Source organism: Carcharhinus amblyrhynchos, chromosome 1, assembly GCF_965287045.1.
Source record: "Carcharhinus amblyrhynchos chromosome 1, sCarAmb.v2.hapA, whole genome shotgun sequence".
Classification (NCBI taxonomy): domain Eukaryota; kingdom Metazoa; phylum Chordata; class Chondrichthyes; order Carcharhiniformes; family Carcharhinidae; genus Carcharhinus; species Carcharhinus amblyrhynchos.
In genome coordinates this window covers 134,579,636-134,598,339 of record NC_137324.1, presented here as the reverse complement: position 1 = coordinate 134,598,339, position 18,704 = coordinate 134,579,636, and the positions used below count along the sequence as shown (strand labels likewise).

The following is an 18,704-nucleotide window of genomic DNA, read 5'->3' as shown; positions in this document are numbered from 1 at the left end:
ATGTAGGGAACAAGGTTCATATTATGCTCCTACATAATCTTATCTGGGTGCACATATATCTGCAGGAGCTGCAGTAGCAAAAAAAGTATGTGCAGGTCATAAGAAACAGATGTTCACTCTTTCAAAAGTTCACAACTATCCTGGAGCCGATTGGAAAATGGTAATCACAGGCAATTATATCTGCTAGTGTGCAGTCTGCTCACTCTTATCACATACTGACATAATTAATTTTCTTAATATATAATTGGACTGAGCAGAACATCTCTCCAGTCAATACATTTACTATGCTTGTGCAAAAACAGCAACCCTCATCCATTCAACTACAAAATATTGTTCTTCAGGTTTTTCGTTATTTTCCTAGATTCTGGATCTGGCATCCATTTCTGTAAGAAGTCTCACAACACCAGGTTAAAGTCCAACCAGTTTATTTGATAGTAAACCCACAAGTTTCTGAAACGCTGTTCCTTCATCAGGTGTGTGGAAAGTTCATTTCTTATTGTGTTTACCCCAGTCCAACGCCGGCATCTCCACATCATGATATCCATTTCTGTTGCAGTGGAAATGATTTCTGATTCACAACACCACCCTATCTAGTACCTGCTAGTGTCATCGGCTTCCAAATTTCAACAGTGAGTCTGTAGCCTGTAAATAGAATGTAATGTTGTAGCTAGTACACAGGAAATGCTATTATGATATATATGCATTGAATGAAAATTGTTTTTGTTTCTCTTTCAGTAGCTTTGTCATTGTGTATGTGCGTGTGTTTGTGTGAGGTGTATTTGTGTTGTGTGTGTAAAATATGTGTGTTCTGCGTGGATGTGTAAAATATGTATATGCAGAGTGTGTGTGTAAAATGTGTGTGCAAAATCTGTATGTGGGTGGTGTATGTAAAATATGTGTTTTGTGTGTGTGTGTGTAAAATGTGTATGTTTTTATGTGTGTGTGTTTGTGTAAAATGTGTGTTGTGTAAAATGTATAAAATATGTGCATGTAAAAGGTGTTTGTGTTTTCAAAATGCAAGTGGAAATTTAATTTACCTGTAATATTTTTCTAATTGTTGAAATGAGATGTTTATTTCTTCCCCCTCTCTGATTCCAGTGTTTTTTCCAGCTTCATGCTAATTTAGTTTCTCTGTAGTTGGGAAGCTTTCAACATGTTTCTTGGTTAACAAACTGTTGCTTGTTTATTCAAATGCAACTGTTTATGGTATGTTCAGTCATACATGATTTTATTGTCCTGTGGGTCCTGATGTCATTAATCTAGTCACATAGGAGGGTGTTATGACTTATGTCAGTATCAACAGAAAATTGTTGTTCACATAAATGTTGTCAACTGCACACCTTCATAATATCCATTAATACATGATGGAAAAAAATAAAGATAATACAATGTACATTATTAGTTAATAATACCACCAAGTGCTTCAGAATGATATGTACACTCATTTTACCTGACACATTCAAAATCTACTTGATGAGGGAGGAGGGTGGTGACGATTGTACATTCTGTCTCCTCAAATCGAGAGTCAGGAATATGGAAACTCCCAAAATGAAGGCGTTTCTGCCCGCCCCTACTTTTAGCTTTGGCCAAGGTCCTTGTGTGGGATTGTGAATTTTTAGCTTCACTGACTTCAATCATGGCTTTCAAAATGGAATTGGATAAGCACTTAAAGAAAAAAAATGAAGGATTATGGGGAAAAGATGGGCAAGTAGAACTATCTAAATTGCTCTTACAGTGGATCAGCACGGACACATTGAGCTGATGGTCTCCTCTGGGATTGTAGCATTCTGTGGATCTAAATCAACTTGATAATACACGTTAAGGCCTGCTTCAGCATGAATTATAATTCCATCAAAGTAACTAACTGTGTGCTTGAAGTTGATTGGATCAGATATGTTCCACTTCTAAAAAAAAACTGGCTAAATTGATGTTTCAAGACCTGTGGCAACATTATTTCATGATTTTTTTAAGGCTCAGTCAGAATTTTAGAACTAGGGTCAATTGTATCCTTATTCTAATTCTGCCATTTGACATGACATTTGCTGTAAAATCTCAGCAGCCACGTTCTCATCTCCTTTGCCCCTGTCCCTGCAAAATCTTCACACTACCCCCCAGTATAACCTAGATCTTTGATCTTACATACTTGAAGGATATAGATTTACACATGTGGGGCGCATAACTGGTTCAGCCATAAATTGCCAAATTTGGCTGGGCCACATCAAATTCCAGCAGACCTCTCTTTTGTCTGTGAAAAGAGCCTCCAGAGTAATTCTGGGAAGAAATCCTGGCTTCTTTTGACCACAACCAATAGTTTTCTTAAACCCCTGTCCACTGTCCTCCCTCCCTCACTTTAGCAATGTGAAAGAAGCTCATGGACTCTATTATTAAGATAAGACTATCCATTCAACTGCTTCTGATGGGTCAACCTTTGCTCACCAAATGAATTTTCACTTCTGCCGCTCTCTTTGAGCTTATCTTGTCCATGAGACCTTCCTCCTGTTCCTTAACTCCCTTCCAACTAAACTGCTCATCTACTTGATGAGCCTTTACAGTTACTCCAAACCCATCCTGTACAATACCATCCAATAAACTATTAACAATGACATCAAATAGAATGGGTGACTTATACCTCTTTTAAAGCACTGAGATCTTGATTTCCTCATCTGCATGTAAGAATCTTTATGCTGGATTACACATTCTGTGTAAAATACACCATTCAGCCATGCATGTATCTTCAAAGCATCCAGTTTCATTAACAGCCACATAAGATGTGAAGCTTTACAAAAAGTATTGAAAGTAATGCAGAGAATTTCCTTTAGCCTACAGAACTCTGCAGTCTCAAATAAATCTCCAACTCAATTTATGTATTCCACATGAAGATGAAATGTAGGCAGTGTAGGCTTCCAACATTTCTGATATACATGCTTCAGCAGCCTAAAGAACCATCTTTACAGATAACATTCCTCAATGATAATTTAGGTTCACTAGGATGGAAATCACAATGCACTTTATAACATATGGAGCTGAATTTTATGCTGGGAGCAGTGATTCTGCCCTGTAATGTAAAATAAGGGTGGAGTCACCTCCACTTGGCCAGCTCATCCTGCAGCCTTTAAGTGGCCAACGGTCCTTTGATTGACATCAGATGGGAGGTCCACCACGCACAAAGAAATAATCCTGGCTCAAAGAGCAGCTGGCTAATCCAGGGGCATGGTGAGAATGGGCTGGGGATGCAGGAATGCGGGTTTGGAGTGCTAGTGGTGGCTTGCCTCTCTTCAATAGGCACACACCCTCCCCTTTCAGCTCCTAACCTGACACCAGGGCTCATCAGGTTTTACTTGATGGCCTGATGACCAGACATTGGCATCTCCTTTAAGTGGCCATTAATTGGGACATGGTTGAATGATCCGTCCAACACCTCCCCCGTTGCTGGTAACATTGTGCAGGGGCGGATGGTTAGACACTGGGAACAGTGTCGCTGATATGGCCTTCCCATCTGGCACCCTGCAAAATTTTGGCTATAGGTACGAATGCCCTTTACAGTAATCACTTCTGTCAGCTAACTTATTAAGAGCATAGTAGTAGGAAAAGGAGCAGGTGTAAGCTATTCGGCCCTGCAAACCTGCTCTTCATTTGGTAAGATAACAGCTGATCTGCTTGTGGTCAACTACACTTTCCTGTTTTCCCCCAGAACCCTTGACTCTCAAAATCTTACGAGAGTTGGAAAATGAAATTCACAATGGCAAGATCTTATTTTCTGGTTTTCCCCACTCCCCACTGAGGACGTAATGAGTTCCTGCTCAGGGAAAGCGGGAACTTCATTTAAGTGTATTTAAATATAGTTAAAGGTCTTCCTCACCAAATGCTCTTCCCGGATAAGGAATTCCCCTCTCCTTGACATGACTTCATGTCAGTGAGATTTGCAAGAATTATTGAAAAATGGGGAGCAGTCAAGGGAAACCCGCCAGGAATGCAAAGGTAAGTATAGGCCCTCAGGGAGAAAGGGACATGCCTTGGCAGTGCCTTGCCAGGGGACAGTGCTGAGACAGACCCTCTGGGTAGCCCTTTTGGGGGCTATGGGTTTCTCTTATGTATGTAGTGGGAATGGCTTTGCCCCAGTGCTTGTGGTGGAGGGACATGTCTGTACTGGGGGGAAGAGTTTTGTTTTAATGCAGATAGGGGGTCTCTTTTAAAAAGGCACCCTGATCTCTGTGCAAAACTCTGCCTGTGGTTTCACAGTAAGAAGTCTCACAACACCAGTTTCACCACAGTGCTGCAGTTGCAGAAAACATTTCTCCTTTATCCCAGCTCTAAGGATCTAACTTTGTCCCAATGACCTGATTCAATACATCCTTCGATACGTGCAGCATAATGCAGTGCCTTTTTGATCATGACTGACAATATACTTACACCAATGAATAATGATTTAGAAACATTACTATGTGGTTGTAAATGCTTGCAGACTGAACCCTCTTCAGTTCCCCAATGACCCATTTTGCAAATAAGTAAATTATAATCTACCTTTACTACAGCTTTCCATTGTTCCATAAAAAGTGCAGTTACTGATTTAACATCTGCCTTTTTTGCAGTTATCTTAACAGGATTCTACTTGAAGGGTAAGTAGCAAGTAGCCTTCAGCTTTCTTTTGTTTATGACTTCAGCTGAAGAGGTAAGGAAAGCTTTCAGGATGGTTGTGTTGTATTTTTGCCCCAGTATTAGGCAGGATGGAAATCCATTTGTTTATATTTAGCACCTTTTCTCTTTCCTTTTTGGTCTTGTCAATTACTTTATTTGGTTTCTCTGTCCTTTTAGTGATTTTATTTTAGCTCATATCCTTGCTTCTCAATGCATCTCTTTGATACTCACCCTGTCTAAATACACACGTCATTGTGTAAATAGAAAGATGATAAGCTAATTACAACAAATCAAAACATTAAAATAACTCAGTTTTTTCATACTGTATATATGCTTTTCTTATTAAGGATTCATCTCTAAGACAAATTAGGTACAAACACTTGAGGATAGTGTTGCAAGAAGTCAGTTACTGAAATGTGAATCTAAATCTATGGCAAGAGAGAATGTTAATTGAGAAATGTATTACTACCATCTTCAACAGTGTAAATGTGGATATGATACTCACTGGTGCCAAGCAGGAGAAGAGCTTTCATGCACAGGAACTCCTCATAGGTCAGCTGGAGGCGTACTAATTCTATGCTGACGCTTTGCATCCCTTGACATAGTTCATACATTGCTGATTGCTGCATCCGCTGTCTGTTTCAAAGCAAAGTTAAATATTATACTTCTTTTATCTGACAGGATTTCATCACACATGCTGGTAAGATACATTATATCCATTCAAACCTGCTTTACTTAAATTGACCAGGTGGACAGAGTAATACTGAGAACTAAAATAAAATGACATGAATGCTGGTAATCTGAAATGTAAACAGAAAATTGGTTAACCTTGAATTGAGATAAATTTGAACATACTTTGCATTTTATGGTGTACATCTAGGGACCGAGCTTGAGCCCACACTCACTATCCGTGGGAATGGTGGCGGGGGCTAAAGATCCAGTGAAACCTGGAAGTCACAAACCATACCGGTGAGATTGCAACTTCTGATTTTCTGTCAATTTTAATATATTTAAATATATTTACATACAATTAAAGACCCCCTCGTGTATTTTCAAACTGCACATAACAGATTCACCCAGATGTGAACCTGTTGTGGGGATTCCCCGGGGGCGTAATGCTAAGTATAGCCCTTGGTGGAGAGGGACATGGCCAGGAAGTAGCCAAACTGACAGTGCAAACCTGTGCAAGGAACAATGCCAGGAGTGGACCCCAGTGGAGGTCTCATGGTGGAGTGGGGATTGGGGGATTCATTTATACGTGATGGTGGGCAGAACCGGACACGTGAGCTGCAGATGCAAGCAATGGCTGTACAGGTGGAGGCTTGGAGGAAAGAGGTCCAATGTTTGGGACAGTGTGCTGGCACAGATTGCTGAATGGGTGGGGGGGGGGCTGCTGCGGAAAGGAGGGGGAGGGGAAAGGATGTTCAGTGGGAAGGGGGGGTTGCTGGCATTGGCTGTTGTGGGGGTGGGGTGGGAAGGGAATAGAAGCGTTGGCTCCGATCGGAGGGGGTGGGGTGTGAATGCCAGCTCTGGTCATGGGGGTGGTGGGGGGGGATGATGAATGACTCTGATGGGAGACGAGGAAGGCCCCTGAGACTTCCATGGTGGAGGTGAAGTCATTTTCTTGCTTTGAATGGGCACCCTTTAAACATGGCACCCGATCTCAGTACAGCTGGGCTTTGCCGCCATGTTGAACCCTGCCCCCGCTACATGACTGCGTGAAAAATTTACATTCTCAAAACTTTAATAAAAAAAAATTTAGATTTAATTTTATGAAACTTGCCTTTTGGCTAATGAATCTAAGAACAGAGTTCAATTTAGCATAACCATTTATAGCATGTGGATTTCTCCGATGAGATGAGAAGGCTATGGCAGGATTGGTGAAGTGGAATAATCAGATGGCTGGCCTGAAACATTGGGCAGGATATTCCAAATGGGACACCAATGCTGGGACCAAATAGGAGACTCAAACCTGCAATTGCGAAGAGCCTGACTTAGGGTCCCATTTTCCCAGAAGCAGCCTCATAATTTTCTGCCTCCAGGCACTCCATCAGCAGTCTCCTAAAACTGCTGGCCCATCACAGGCCAGGCAATTCAAACCCTGGCAGACACAGCCAGCAAGGTATGCACTGCTGAGGCAGGTGAGAGACTTCAAGGGTACTCAATACAGAAACACCTGGACAAACATAGAACATCTGGATAAACAAGTACTGTTGGAGGTGTAAAAAAAATCATTATTTTGGTGGGGCCAGGCATTGGCCCCTTAGCTGAAGAGAGAAATCCTTCCACACCTCACTGAGGCCAGGGGGGTGACATTTGATTTTTGTAGGTCCCTCTCTGGGAGAGGAAATTTCCAATCCTGATGGCAGCCTGGTCTGCTGCAGGGAGGCTGTCTCCATTAGACTGGCAGTCTCTGCATAAGACGGGGAGGGGTTCGGGGGGAGGGCCGGGGTACTGCTCCACTATAGATAAAAAGGCAACGAGGATGGAAAATCTTGCTGAATTTGGACCTTTATTCACCCTCTTGCAGGCAGCCAAACCGCATTCTGACCTGCTCCAGGAAACTTCCTTAGTGAGGAAATGGAGCCGGGAGCCAATACCGTTCCTTCTATTTTCTCAGTCACCACACCCCAACCCCACCACCATTAACTCTATTTACTTCTCTCCAAGAATGTTGCCTGACCTGTGAAGTATTTGCAGCATTTTCTGTTTTTATCTGCAAGGTCAAGTGTTGTTTTGAATGATTTTTTTGCCCAGTTTACTGGTTTTCTAGTTCCAGAGAGCAACTAAGCTGAGTTACACCTAATCACATGGCGCTAAGTATGTTTTTAATACTTTTCATTCATTAATTTTTTTAATCTGGATAAACAAGTATCTCATCACTCAAACTTATACCCTAACTCTTAACAAAGGAAAAAGAAAATGACTGATTGCCCTAGCCTGTACTACTTACCGTGAGAAATCAGAAACACTGTATAAATACAGATAAACTCAGAATCATTATGTAAATATCCAAGTTTTGGAGCTCTGCCAAAATTAAATAAAACCGAACAAATTTTTCATCCAGCAACATACATTGTTGCCTAACAATACCAGAAGATTATATATTATGAGAAATCCCCTGGTTAAGATCAGAGTTCTTAGGATGAAATTATATGTTGTTGATAATTTCAGGTCTGAACATTACAGCTTTTTCACAGAACAGGGATACATTTCCCCTCACACAATTAATTGTGTGCGACCAAATGTCTTTTCTAAATTGATCACATATGTTTGGCCAGTCATTAGGATTGAAATATAGGGTGGGCTTTCTGATATTTTTTCAAATCGTCGGTCCTGGCGAAAAAACTGAGAGAATCCTACCTGCACCATTGATGTGAAAAGTCGCTGTATAGTCAGCTTCTTTAGCAGAAGTTTTTTCACAAGTTTCACACTGGACCTGTGGCAGCCTGCCCTGCCATGACTTAATGGCTGCAATCAGTGGGGCTCAGCATTTAAATGTCTCCCCAGCACTGCCCAGCAGTTGTTCAAAGTCCACGTTTGGAGGTGGCTGACTGAAAGACTGTACCACAATTTACCAAGGGAATCATTGGTAAGTTTCTGAATGGGGTCTAGCAGAGCCCTTGAGCTCTCTTGTTTTGAGTGAGCAGATATCTAGCTAACAAAGTCACCATCCCTGCCCGGGAGTCTGCGGCTGCGATTGTGAGCACTAGCTCAGAGAACAGGGCTGTGGTGGCATAAGAAGATAAATGACCTTTGTGCAGCCAAGATACATCTATCTTCTATTGTGTCCCACAGCACCCACCAACACACTCCTCACGCCTCTTCAGAGATTTCACTCCCACCCACTTCAAGGGGCCTCAACTCTTGCCACGCCAATCGTTGACCACTCCCCAGTTATACCCCCAGTATCTCTTCTGCTCCTCACATTCCTGCTGCCACTCATCCCCCATGCATTCCACACAACAGTACCATCTGACCTGGCGTGACTCTTGCCCATCTGTCTCATTGCAGGCAAAGTCAAGTACCCCTTTGTGAGGAGGCACATCCTGCCGAGTGATATGGAGTTTAGACCCATTCAAGTAATGAGCCCTTGAGCTTGCCGGATAGGAGCAGGACCACACCTTTGCTGAGGGCAAGATAGGAGCCAAAGATACAAGTGAGAATCCTCAACACATTCAGCCACAGTGCAAGCCTCAGGCGAATTACCTTTCCCGTATCAGCATTCCCCTGCTCCACACTAATGCTACCTTGCTTCTCTTGCAGGTCAATCTGAAGTCCAGCTTGGACTATCTTCATGGCCCCTGGTCACACAGACCAGAACAGCTCTAAGGGAGACATCTTGGAGATCAGCAATGAAGAGGTGTCACAGCTGTCACCCACATCTTCTACCAGTGCAGATACTCACACCTTGGTTGGAATAATGAGTAGGCAGGCTTCTAGGTCATCCACTTGAGGGTTGAGAGCACCTTATACCTGGTGATCCACAGCAGGCAGGATCATAGAATCCTACAGTACAGAAAGAAGCCATTTGGCTCATCAAGTCTGCACCAATCATAATCCCACCCAGGCCAATCCCCATTTACCCTAGCTAGTCCGCCTGATGCTAAGGGGCAACTTAGCATGACCAATCAACCTAACCCGCAGATCTTTGGACTGTGGGAAGAAACCAGAGCACCCGGAGGAAACCCATGCAGACACGGGGAGAATGTGAAAACTCCACACAGACAGTGATCGAAGCCAGGAATCGAACCTGGGTCCCTGTGAGGCAGCTGTGCTAACCACTGTGCGGCTCTGAACGGAGGCAAGAACGACCTAGATATCTGGCACTCAGAGGGATGCCAGAGTCCAGGACTTTGCTGAGTCCGAGGATGATGATATGCTCCTGGGTACAGTCATCCCAGAGCTGATGGAGCTACATAGGCAGAGGTGCTATCATCAGGAAGAAATGACAGCATCCCTCCTCGGATTGCAAGGATGATTGGAGGAGTCCCATTGCCTTCTGTCTAAGGAGATGGTGCCATCACTTCAGCGCAATGAAGCCAACACTGTTAAGGGTGGTCTTTGCAGTGGAGACCTTGGTGCAAGAGTGCATCTCTATGATGAGGCATTGTCCATGCCACAATTCAGGTTATGACCTCCATCATGAGGGCATGAGCTCCATGGTGCAGAGCTTCAACTGCATGGTGCAGTTACTAGAGATAATCCATGGGTGTCAGCACCAGATGACAGTGGGGCTTCTGGATCTCACTCCAGCTGCCCCTCTATCCCATGTAGGAGCACAGGAGCCCTTGAGAATCTGAAGGAACCCTGGGCATCTTTAGCCCATCTGACAGCTCCCTCACTGTGAATGACACACCGCCACCCTGATACTGAAGAGGATAACACCCAGCCCAAAAGCATGCCTGGACCCTCCAGGGGATGCCAGCCAAGACAATCTCAGACAATATTGAATGGAAGTTAGCAGGCCATCCCAACCTCCACTGTAAATCCTAGAGATACACCTAGACATAGCAGGATGGTGAGGAAGAGTAATAAATGTTAGGCATCTAATGGCCACAGGTGAACCTTGGCACTCGTAGAAATAAATTGCCATTGTAGTAACTAGCTCTGTGTTAAAATTCATTTTGCTTACCCAAAAAGAATCTCCATGCTGTCATGTCATGGCATCATGCTCTGCAAATCCCTGAGACAACTCTGCACTTCCTCCTTGTGCAGTATGAGAATGACAGTGTTATGTCTCTTCCACTTGCCACACTGATGACACAGGAATGCCATGTCGCTCCTGGAGCAGGTTCCCTCAGCCCCACCTCCTCCTCAAAACCCCTATCAAGGTTAGCTCCCCCCCCCAACTATACACAGCAATGCTCAGGCTTCTCATGTCTGTCAGCATTTTCTAGTTATGAAGTGCTACCTGTTACTAAGATGCATCGTCATGTTTGCCTTTGCCTACTGTTCAAGTACCACCAAGTAGTGTTTCTAATATTTTTTATTTTTCACTGATAGACTACATCCCAGTGATCGCCGCTCAGGTCCAATGACAGATCAGAAATGATCCTGGGATGCGGAAAGTCCTTGAATTGGTATTTAAAGGAGGATAACAGGAATGCTTCTTAAATTAAAGCACATGTTTCCAGAGAATTTCCGTTGACAGTCCAGAGTGGATGCCTGTTGTGGGGATGAGGGTAATATATCCTCCAAGATGAAGGACACCCAGATATAGTTTGAATGATAGAACTTGCGAGGAGCAATACTTGAGGGCCAGGACTTGATGCCCAATTGAGGAAAAAGCAGGACTGTGTCAGTCATGTGCGCAGGTAAGGAATGAACCGCCATTGTTCCCATTTTATAATGGAGTTCCCTAAGATGCCTTGTCCATACAAGGGACAAGAGTTCATGTTTGTCATAGATGCACAATCCAAATGGCCTGAAGTCAACAGTGCAGAACAAACCATTGAAAAGCTCAATGAGATTTTTGTCAGATTTGGGAAACCAGAACAAATCATGATAGATAATGGATCACAATTCATGGCTCAGGAGTTTGAAAACTATCTGATAATGAGTGGCATTCAACAAACAAATCAGCATCCGACCACCATCTACAAATGGATTAGCCGATAAGTTTGTTCAATCCTTGAAGCATTCACTGAAAACCTCCAAGGACCAAGGTTTGTTAAATCACCAACTAAACAGTTTCTTGGCACGTATCACAACACCACACATGTGACTACTCGGAGTTCCCCAACTTTACTGTTACTGAGGAGGAAGCTGAGAATTACCTTTGTTCTACTTTTATTACAGGAGGTGTTCGAAATTGTAGAACAGCATCAGCAGGAGCAAATCTTAAGAAAAGGGGTAATTCCAAAAGACGTTTGTTTCGACAAGAGAACAAATTTTGGCATGCAGCTACTCCACCAGTGAGAAGTGGGCTCCTGCAAATGTATTGGCTCAAACTGGCCCGATGTCCTATACAATGCAAAGTGAAGATGATCTAGTGTAGAGACAATACATGGGTCAATTTTAGCTACATGGATCAATGTGCCAATACCATGTATGCCAGAACTACCTCAGGATGAACTGCCATGCATACCATCAGATATTGTGACTGCGACTTTGGATTAATCAGCAGAAATTGAGATTGCTGAAGAATCCCTTGCTGTAACTAGTCTTCTTTCTTCAAAAGAGACAGTTACGCATTTCAGGATAGAGACATCCTCTGAAGACCTTGAGAAAACCTTTAAGGTCAAGAAGAACCAAATCCTGAAGTGTGCAGGCAACCAGTGAGGAATCAATGCCCACGCAATCGTCTTTCCTATTGACTCTATTATTACTGTGTAATAGTTTATTGCCTGCCCTTATATATATGTTTTGATGATTGTGTAAAAGTGCTGTGGTTATTTGTTATTAGAAGTAAAGGGGGATGGATGTTATAAATTTGGGGTTGTTGTTGTGTTGTTGCGCAGTCACATTAAGAGCCTTCAGCTGAGGTCCTTCCTCTGCGGTTGCCCCTTGCTGTCCTCCTCAACTGCCTCCTCATCTGAGGAGATGTGGTGCTCCTCCATCTCCTTGTCCAATTGCTCAGAGCGCAACACTGGAACTGCATCTTGAGCAGGCCAATTACCTGCTCGACCAGTACAAACACTGACAGATGAGACTCATTATAGTGAATCTCATCAGGTGTTTGTGGCCTCCACCCTGGTATCATCGGCCACCTCCTGAGTAGGTACCCCTTGTCCCTGAGGAGCTATCTCGCCAGCACTGGTGTCCCAAAAAAACGGCCTGATTTGCAAGCATCCTGGGATATAATTGTCATGAAGACTCCTGGGAATGAGACAAGCACCTGCATGATGCGCATGATGGTAGTACACAATCTTAACACTGAGGCAGTGCAATCTCTTGCGGTTGATAAGTGGCGCCTCAGGCCACCAAAGGCAATGCAGAGACATGTAATTGCAGTTGATGGCAGCCTATGCATGGGGTAGCTGAGCAGACAAATCCCGTGGCCCTGGTGCTCAGGCTAGCCTGGTCCCAGGCAAAGTTGAGGTACAGATGGGTCCTCACAAACAGTGCATCTGCCACCTCTGTTATGCACTTGTTTGCGACCAAGTGGGAGATGCTGCATAGGTCACTTGTGCAGCTGGGAAACAAATTCTGCTGACTGTCTCTTCGCTCTGCCAGCTGTCTCTTCACTCCACCAGCCAGCTGTTTGCTCCACCGGCTGGCTATTTGCTCTCCTGGTTACTACTGCACTTTGCAGGCTACCTCTTCAATAGCTGGCTGCCTTTTTGTGCTGCTGGCAATTGCTTCAGGCTGTTAGCTAGGTTTTCAGCTTGCTGGCTGACTTTGCACTCAGCAGGAAGCCAAATAATATTGCACAGAGAACATCAGGTGCAGCCAGAACACTGTTCTTAAAGGCAGGCTGTCCTCTTAAAGAAAAATTGACTTACTAATATTGCTGCAATTCAAAAAATGAAAAACAAACACTTGCATAGAGTACAGGTTTCAGGGTAATGGTGCATTTTTTTGGCATTATTGATCACAGTGTGTTGAAGAAACACAATGCTTCTGTGTGGGGCCAGAAGGATCACAGTCAGATGGGTTGGGACCATGTGGCCTAGATACTCAAGTTCCAGTGATTGCACTCCAAGGATCTAGTATCAGTGTCACAAGAAGGCAGCCAAGGTCAGTGAGTGCATTGACACATCCCCATCATAACACAAAACTCTGATGATGTTTAATGCACCACGCTTCCATCACTCATCCAGCAGCACTCCCTGGCACTCAGCACTCAAACCTAACATCCTAGTTCTCCATATCAGCCAGCACACCCACAAATACCTCAATCCTGCTTCTTTCTTCCTCTGCATTCCTCCAGGTATTCAGTTATGTTAGCCACATCTATCAATTACAGCACCATGCTCTGCTTTCTATGGTGCAGGACACATGGCACAAAGTAGAAGAGAACAGAGCAGAACGGTTTGGGACTCCTCTGGTTTTCACTTGTAAAGTGTTGTTGCAGGTCACTAGAATTAGCTGCCCCATTGGATTTTCTGCCCACTCAATTGGCAAGGTGCCCATAAGGATCGCAATTACACAGGATTAGACAATGTCAACATGGATTTGGGAAAGGGAAATTATGATTAACAAACTGACAGGAGTTTTTTGAAGTTATTTGTTTTATAAAAAGGGGCTGAATAGACTGGGACTTTCTTCCCTGGAGCGCAGGAGGATGATAAAACCATGATAGGGTGAATAGCCAAGGTCTTTTCCCCAGGTTAGCAGAGCCCAAAACTAGAGGGCATAGGTTTAAGGTGAGAGAGGCAAGATTTAAAAGGGACCCAACAGGCAACTTTTTCGCCCAGAGGGTGGTGCACATATGGAATGGAATGCAAAGGAAGTGGTAGAAGTGGATACAATTACAACATTTAAAAGCCAATTTAACAGGTACATGGATAGGAAATGTTTAGTGGAATATGGGCCAAATGCAGGCACATGGGACTAGTTCATTTTAGGAAACCTGGTCAGTATGGACGAGTTCGGCCAAATGGCCTGCTTCCATGCTGTATATCTCTATGATGCTATGACATAAGTGGCAGAATAGATAAGGAAGAACAGTAGATGTGGTGTATTTGAATTTTCAAAAAGCTTTCAATAAAGTCTAACTTAAGAAATTAGATGTTCAAAATTAAAGCACATGGGTTTGGAGATAATATATTGGCATGAATTGAGAATTGGTTAGCAAACAGGAAACACAGAGTAGGAATAAATTATTCTGTTTTGGAGTGGTAGGCGTTGACTAGTGGGCTACTGCAGTACCAGTGCTTGGGCCTCAGCTATTCATAACATATATCAGTGATTTGAATGAGGGAGCAAACATCATATTTCCAAGTTGTTAAGTGAAACTTGGTGGGAACGTGAGTGATGAGAAGAACATTAAGCGGCTCCAAGACGATTTAAACATATTGAGTAAGTGGGCAAATACATGGCAGATGCAGTATAATGTGGACAAGTATGAAATTATCTACTTTAGTCGAATAGCAGAGTATTATTTAAATAGTGATAGATTGGAAAATGTTCATGTGCAGAGGGACCTGGGTGTCCTTTCACAATAATCACTGTAAGCAAGTATGCAAGTGCAGCAGGGCAAATGGTATTTTAGCCTTCATTGCACAAGGATTTGAGTACGGGAGCAAGAATGTCTTACTGTAGCTGTACAGTGCTTTGAAACCACACCTGGAGCCGTGTGTGCAGTTTTGGTCTCCTTATTTAAAAATGCGTATACTTGTCATAGAGAGAGTGTAGCAAAGGTTAAGTAGATAGATTCTTGGGATGGCAGGTTAGACGTATGAGGAGAGATTGGGTTGAGTAGAGTTGTTTCACTAGAATTTAAAACAATGAGGCTGGACAGACTGGATGTAGGGATGATACTTCCTCTGGCTGGGTGTGTAGAACAAGAAAAGGGATAGGCCATTTAGGATTGTGAAGGGAAGAAACTTCTTCACTCAGATGCTGGTGAACCTGTGGAATTCTCTATCACCGAACACATTGGAAACCAGGTCACTAAAAATATTTAAGAAGGGAACAGAGAGATTTCTAGAGGTGTCATGGGGCATGGGGGAGTGCAGGAGTACAGTGTTGAGATGGAGGCTGAGCCACGACTATGCTGAATGATGAAGCAGGCTTACAGGACCAAATGAACTGCTCCTATTTTCTATGTTTCTATGCTGGCAGCTTGTTGATAAATAAGACAAACTAAAAAAAAATCATTAGATCTCCCACTGAAGTGGTAACGTTATCCACCACCCACTCAATATATCCCCAAATTGAAAATTGTCTCCACAATGTCATAGCAGAGAAACTGAACACCGAACTCAAAACTCCGTGGCCTGGGACTCGGCTCCTCCCTCTGCGGCTGGATCCTGAGCTTCCTAACCCATAGACCACGATCAATAAGGAAAGGCAACAACACCTCTTTCACAATCATCCTCAACACCGGTGCCCCACAAGGCTGTGTTCTCAGCCCCCTACTATACTCCATATACACCTATGACTGTATGACCAAATTCCTCTCCAATTTGATTTACAAGTTTGTTGATGACACCACCATAGTGGATCGGATTTCAAACAATGATTTCAAACAACGATGAAACAGAATGAGATAGAGAATCTGGTGAAATGTTGCACAACAGTAATCTCTCCCTCAATGTCAACAAAACAAAGGAAATTGTCATCGACTTCAGGAAGCGTACAGGAGAACTTGCCCCTATCTATATCAACAGGGATGAAGTAGAAATGGTTGAAAGCTTCAAGTTGTTAGGTGTCCAGATCACCAAAAACCTGTCCTGGTCCCTCCATGCTGACACTATAATTAAGAAAACTCACCAACTCCTCTCCTTTCTCAGAAGACTAAGGAAATTTGGCATGTCAGCTACTTTTGGCATGTCATCTCATCAACTTTTACAGATGCACCATAAAAAGCATTCTTTCTGGTTGTATAACAGCTTAGTATGGCTCCTGCGCTGCCCAAGACCGCAAGAAACTACAAAAAGTCGTGACTGTAGCCCAATCCATCACACAAACCTGTCCATTGACTCTGTTTACACTTCCTGCTGTCTCGGAAAAGCAGCTAGCATAATTAAGGTCCCCACGCACCTCAGGCATTCTCTCTTCCACTTTCTTCCATCGGGAAAAAGATACAAAAGTTTGAGGTCACGTACCAACTGACTCAAGAACAACTTCTTCCCTGCGGCTACCAAACTTTTGAATGGACCTACCTTGTATTAAGTTGATCCTTCTCTGCACCTTGGCTATAACACCAGATTCTGTGTTCTCTCATTTCCTTCTCTATGAATGGTATGCTTTGTCTGTAGAGTATGCTCGAAACAATACTTTTCACTATATGCTAATAAATGTGACAATAATAAATCAAATCAAATCAAATCATCTGGTCATTTTTTAAACTCATTTGTGGGACATGGGTGTCGCTGACTGGCCAACACTTAGTACCAATCCCTAGTTGCCCTTAAGAAGATGGTGGTGAGCTGCCTTCTTGAATCACTGCAATCATGTTCTGTGGGTTGACTTATAATGCCAATAGGGAGGGAATTCCAGGATTTTGACTCAACGACTCTGAAGGAACGGTGATGTATTTCCAAGTCAGGTTGGTGAGTAGTTTGGAGGGGAACTTGCAGATGGTGGTCTTCCCATTTGTCTGCTTGTCCTTCTAGATGAAAGTGATCGTGAGTTTGGAAGGTGCTGTCTAAGGATCTTTGGTGAATTGCTGCAGTGCATCTTGTAGATAATACACACTGCTGCTAACGAGTGTCAGTGGTGGAGGGATTGAATTTTTGTAGCTGTAGTACCAATCAAGTTGGCTGCTTTGTCCTGGATGGTGTCAAGCTTCTTGAGTGTTGTTGGAGCTGCACCCATCCAGGCAAGTGGGGAGTATTCCATCACACTCCTGACTTGTGCCTTGTAGATGGTGGATAGGCTCTGGGGAGTCAGGAGGTGAGTTACACATGGCAGTACTTCTAGTCTTTGGCCTGTTCTTGTAGCCACTGTGTTTATGTGATGAGTCCAGTTGAGTTTCTGGTCAATGGTAACTCCAAGATTGTTGACAGGGGGGGATTCAGTGATGGTTACACCATTGCCTGGCATTTGTGTGGCACAAATATTACTTGTCACTTGTCAGCCCAAGCCTGGATGTTGTCCAGATCTTGTTGCATTTGAACATGGACCACTTCAAATGCAACAGGTCTAAATCTGTCATTGTTTTCCTTCTTAAGCTAATTAATATATTCCCATTTTTGTTTGTTTCTCCTACCTTTTAATATTGCTCTTATTCAAGCAAATATCTGACTCTTTAAAAATTCTATACTCTAATTCAATAGCCATTCCTACCTTTTATGTAAAGGTATTTGTTAGTAATTTCCACAGGGGTTGTCATGATCTCTCACATAACTTCAGAGAAAGCCATGAAAAGACAATGGTTGAGAACTGAGAAAGCCCTACAGAAATTATACTCTTGTTTTACTAACTACCCATTAATTAACACATTTTGTCATCACTTTTTGCCTTCATATAACTGTCTTACTGATTAGTTCAAACAAGCTGCTGTAAGTTATTATAACCCTTCTTAAACTTCAACATTTCCATCAGAAACAGACCTGGAATCTCTTGTGAATAATTGTTTACCTTTATTGCCTAAAACATATCCAATTATGTGATAGCTGAATACAAGCCCAAATAAAACCTCTTTGCCATGTGAGTTGGACACCACGGGGAAGATTTTAAATTTTAATACTGAGCAAAAAACAGGCCATATGTGAATAGTGAATTTGTCTGATTTTTTTTTGTTGATTTCAGTATCTCTAGTCACTGAAACTGCCTGAAGTGGAACACTCTGGATTGGATTTTCCTGGATTTAGGAAACTCCATGGAGTTTAAAAATTGTGCACTGTACCCAATTCCAGGGGTTATGCCCCCATTCCTGGCATCCCCAGTTTTTGCAGTTACAGGAGAAGGGTGCGGGCAGTAAGCCTCATTATATATGCTTGGCTGAGGCTGAGATTTCCACCAGTTTGATGAAATAAGTGCATTCAAGGGAAAGCATTCATAGATTGGTAGCTGCTTTCCTTAAATGTATTTTATTAATATATCAGTGTTTATTTACACAACATGAACAGATGTCAAGCATTTATAGTTTCTGCTACTGAGACTTTAAAGGTCTGGTTGATTGGTACTTTTATAGAGTCGAAGTAACAGCCTTTTTTAAAAGAAAGGAATAAAAGGCTGTTTCTTAAGCCTTTCCAGAAATGCCATTGTTAATGTAGGATTTGTTGGCTTGAGCAGCATGTATAGTGGATGAATGGGCATGGAAACGCTATGAGTCGGAATGGATGGAGTAAGGGGGATGGGTGGGGGCATTGGTTGGCGTGGGGTGTGGGTGTGAGGTCAATGGGATCTAATGCTGAACAAAACAAGCCCCAGAGAACTAAGCCGGACTACATTAAGCAACCCGCCTCGATACTTGGCAGCCCCTGTGGCAAACTCCAATTTTTGTCTGGGGA

General features: G+C 43.0%; 1 protein-coding gene across 3 annotated transcripts in view; it reads right to left on the bottom strand.

Moving 5' to 3' along the window:
• Positions 1 to 18,704, bottom strand: part of nr3c2 (nuclear receptor subfamily 3, group C, member 2) — a 351,998-nt gene that overhangs the window by 21,980 nt on the left and 311,314 nt on the right. For all 3 annotated transcript variants that reach the window (XM_080193065.1, XM_080193072.1, XM_080193080.1), the window contains exon 7: positions 5,141 to 5,271. In XM_080193065.1, coding sequence (XP_080049191.1) covers positions 5,141 to 5,271 — 131 coding nt within the window. The remainder of the gene's footprint in view (positions 1 to 5,140; positions 5,272 to 18,704) is intronic.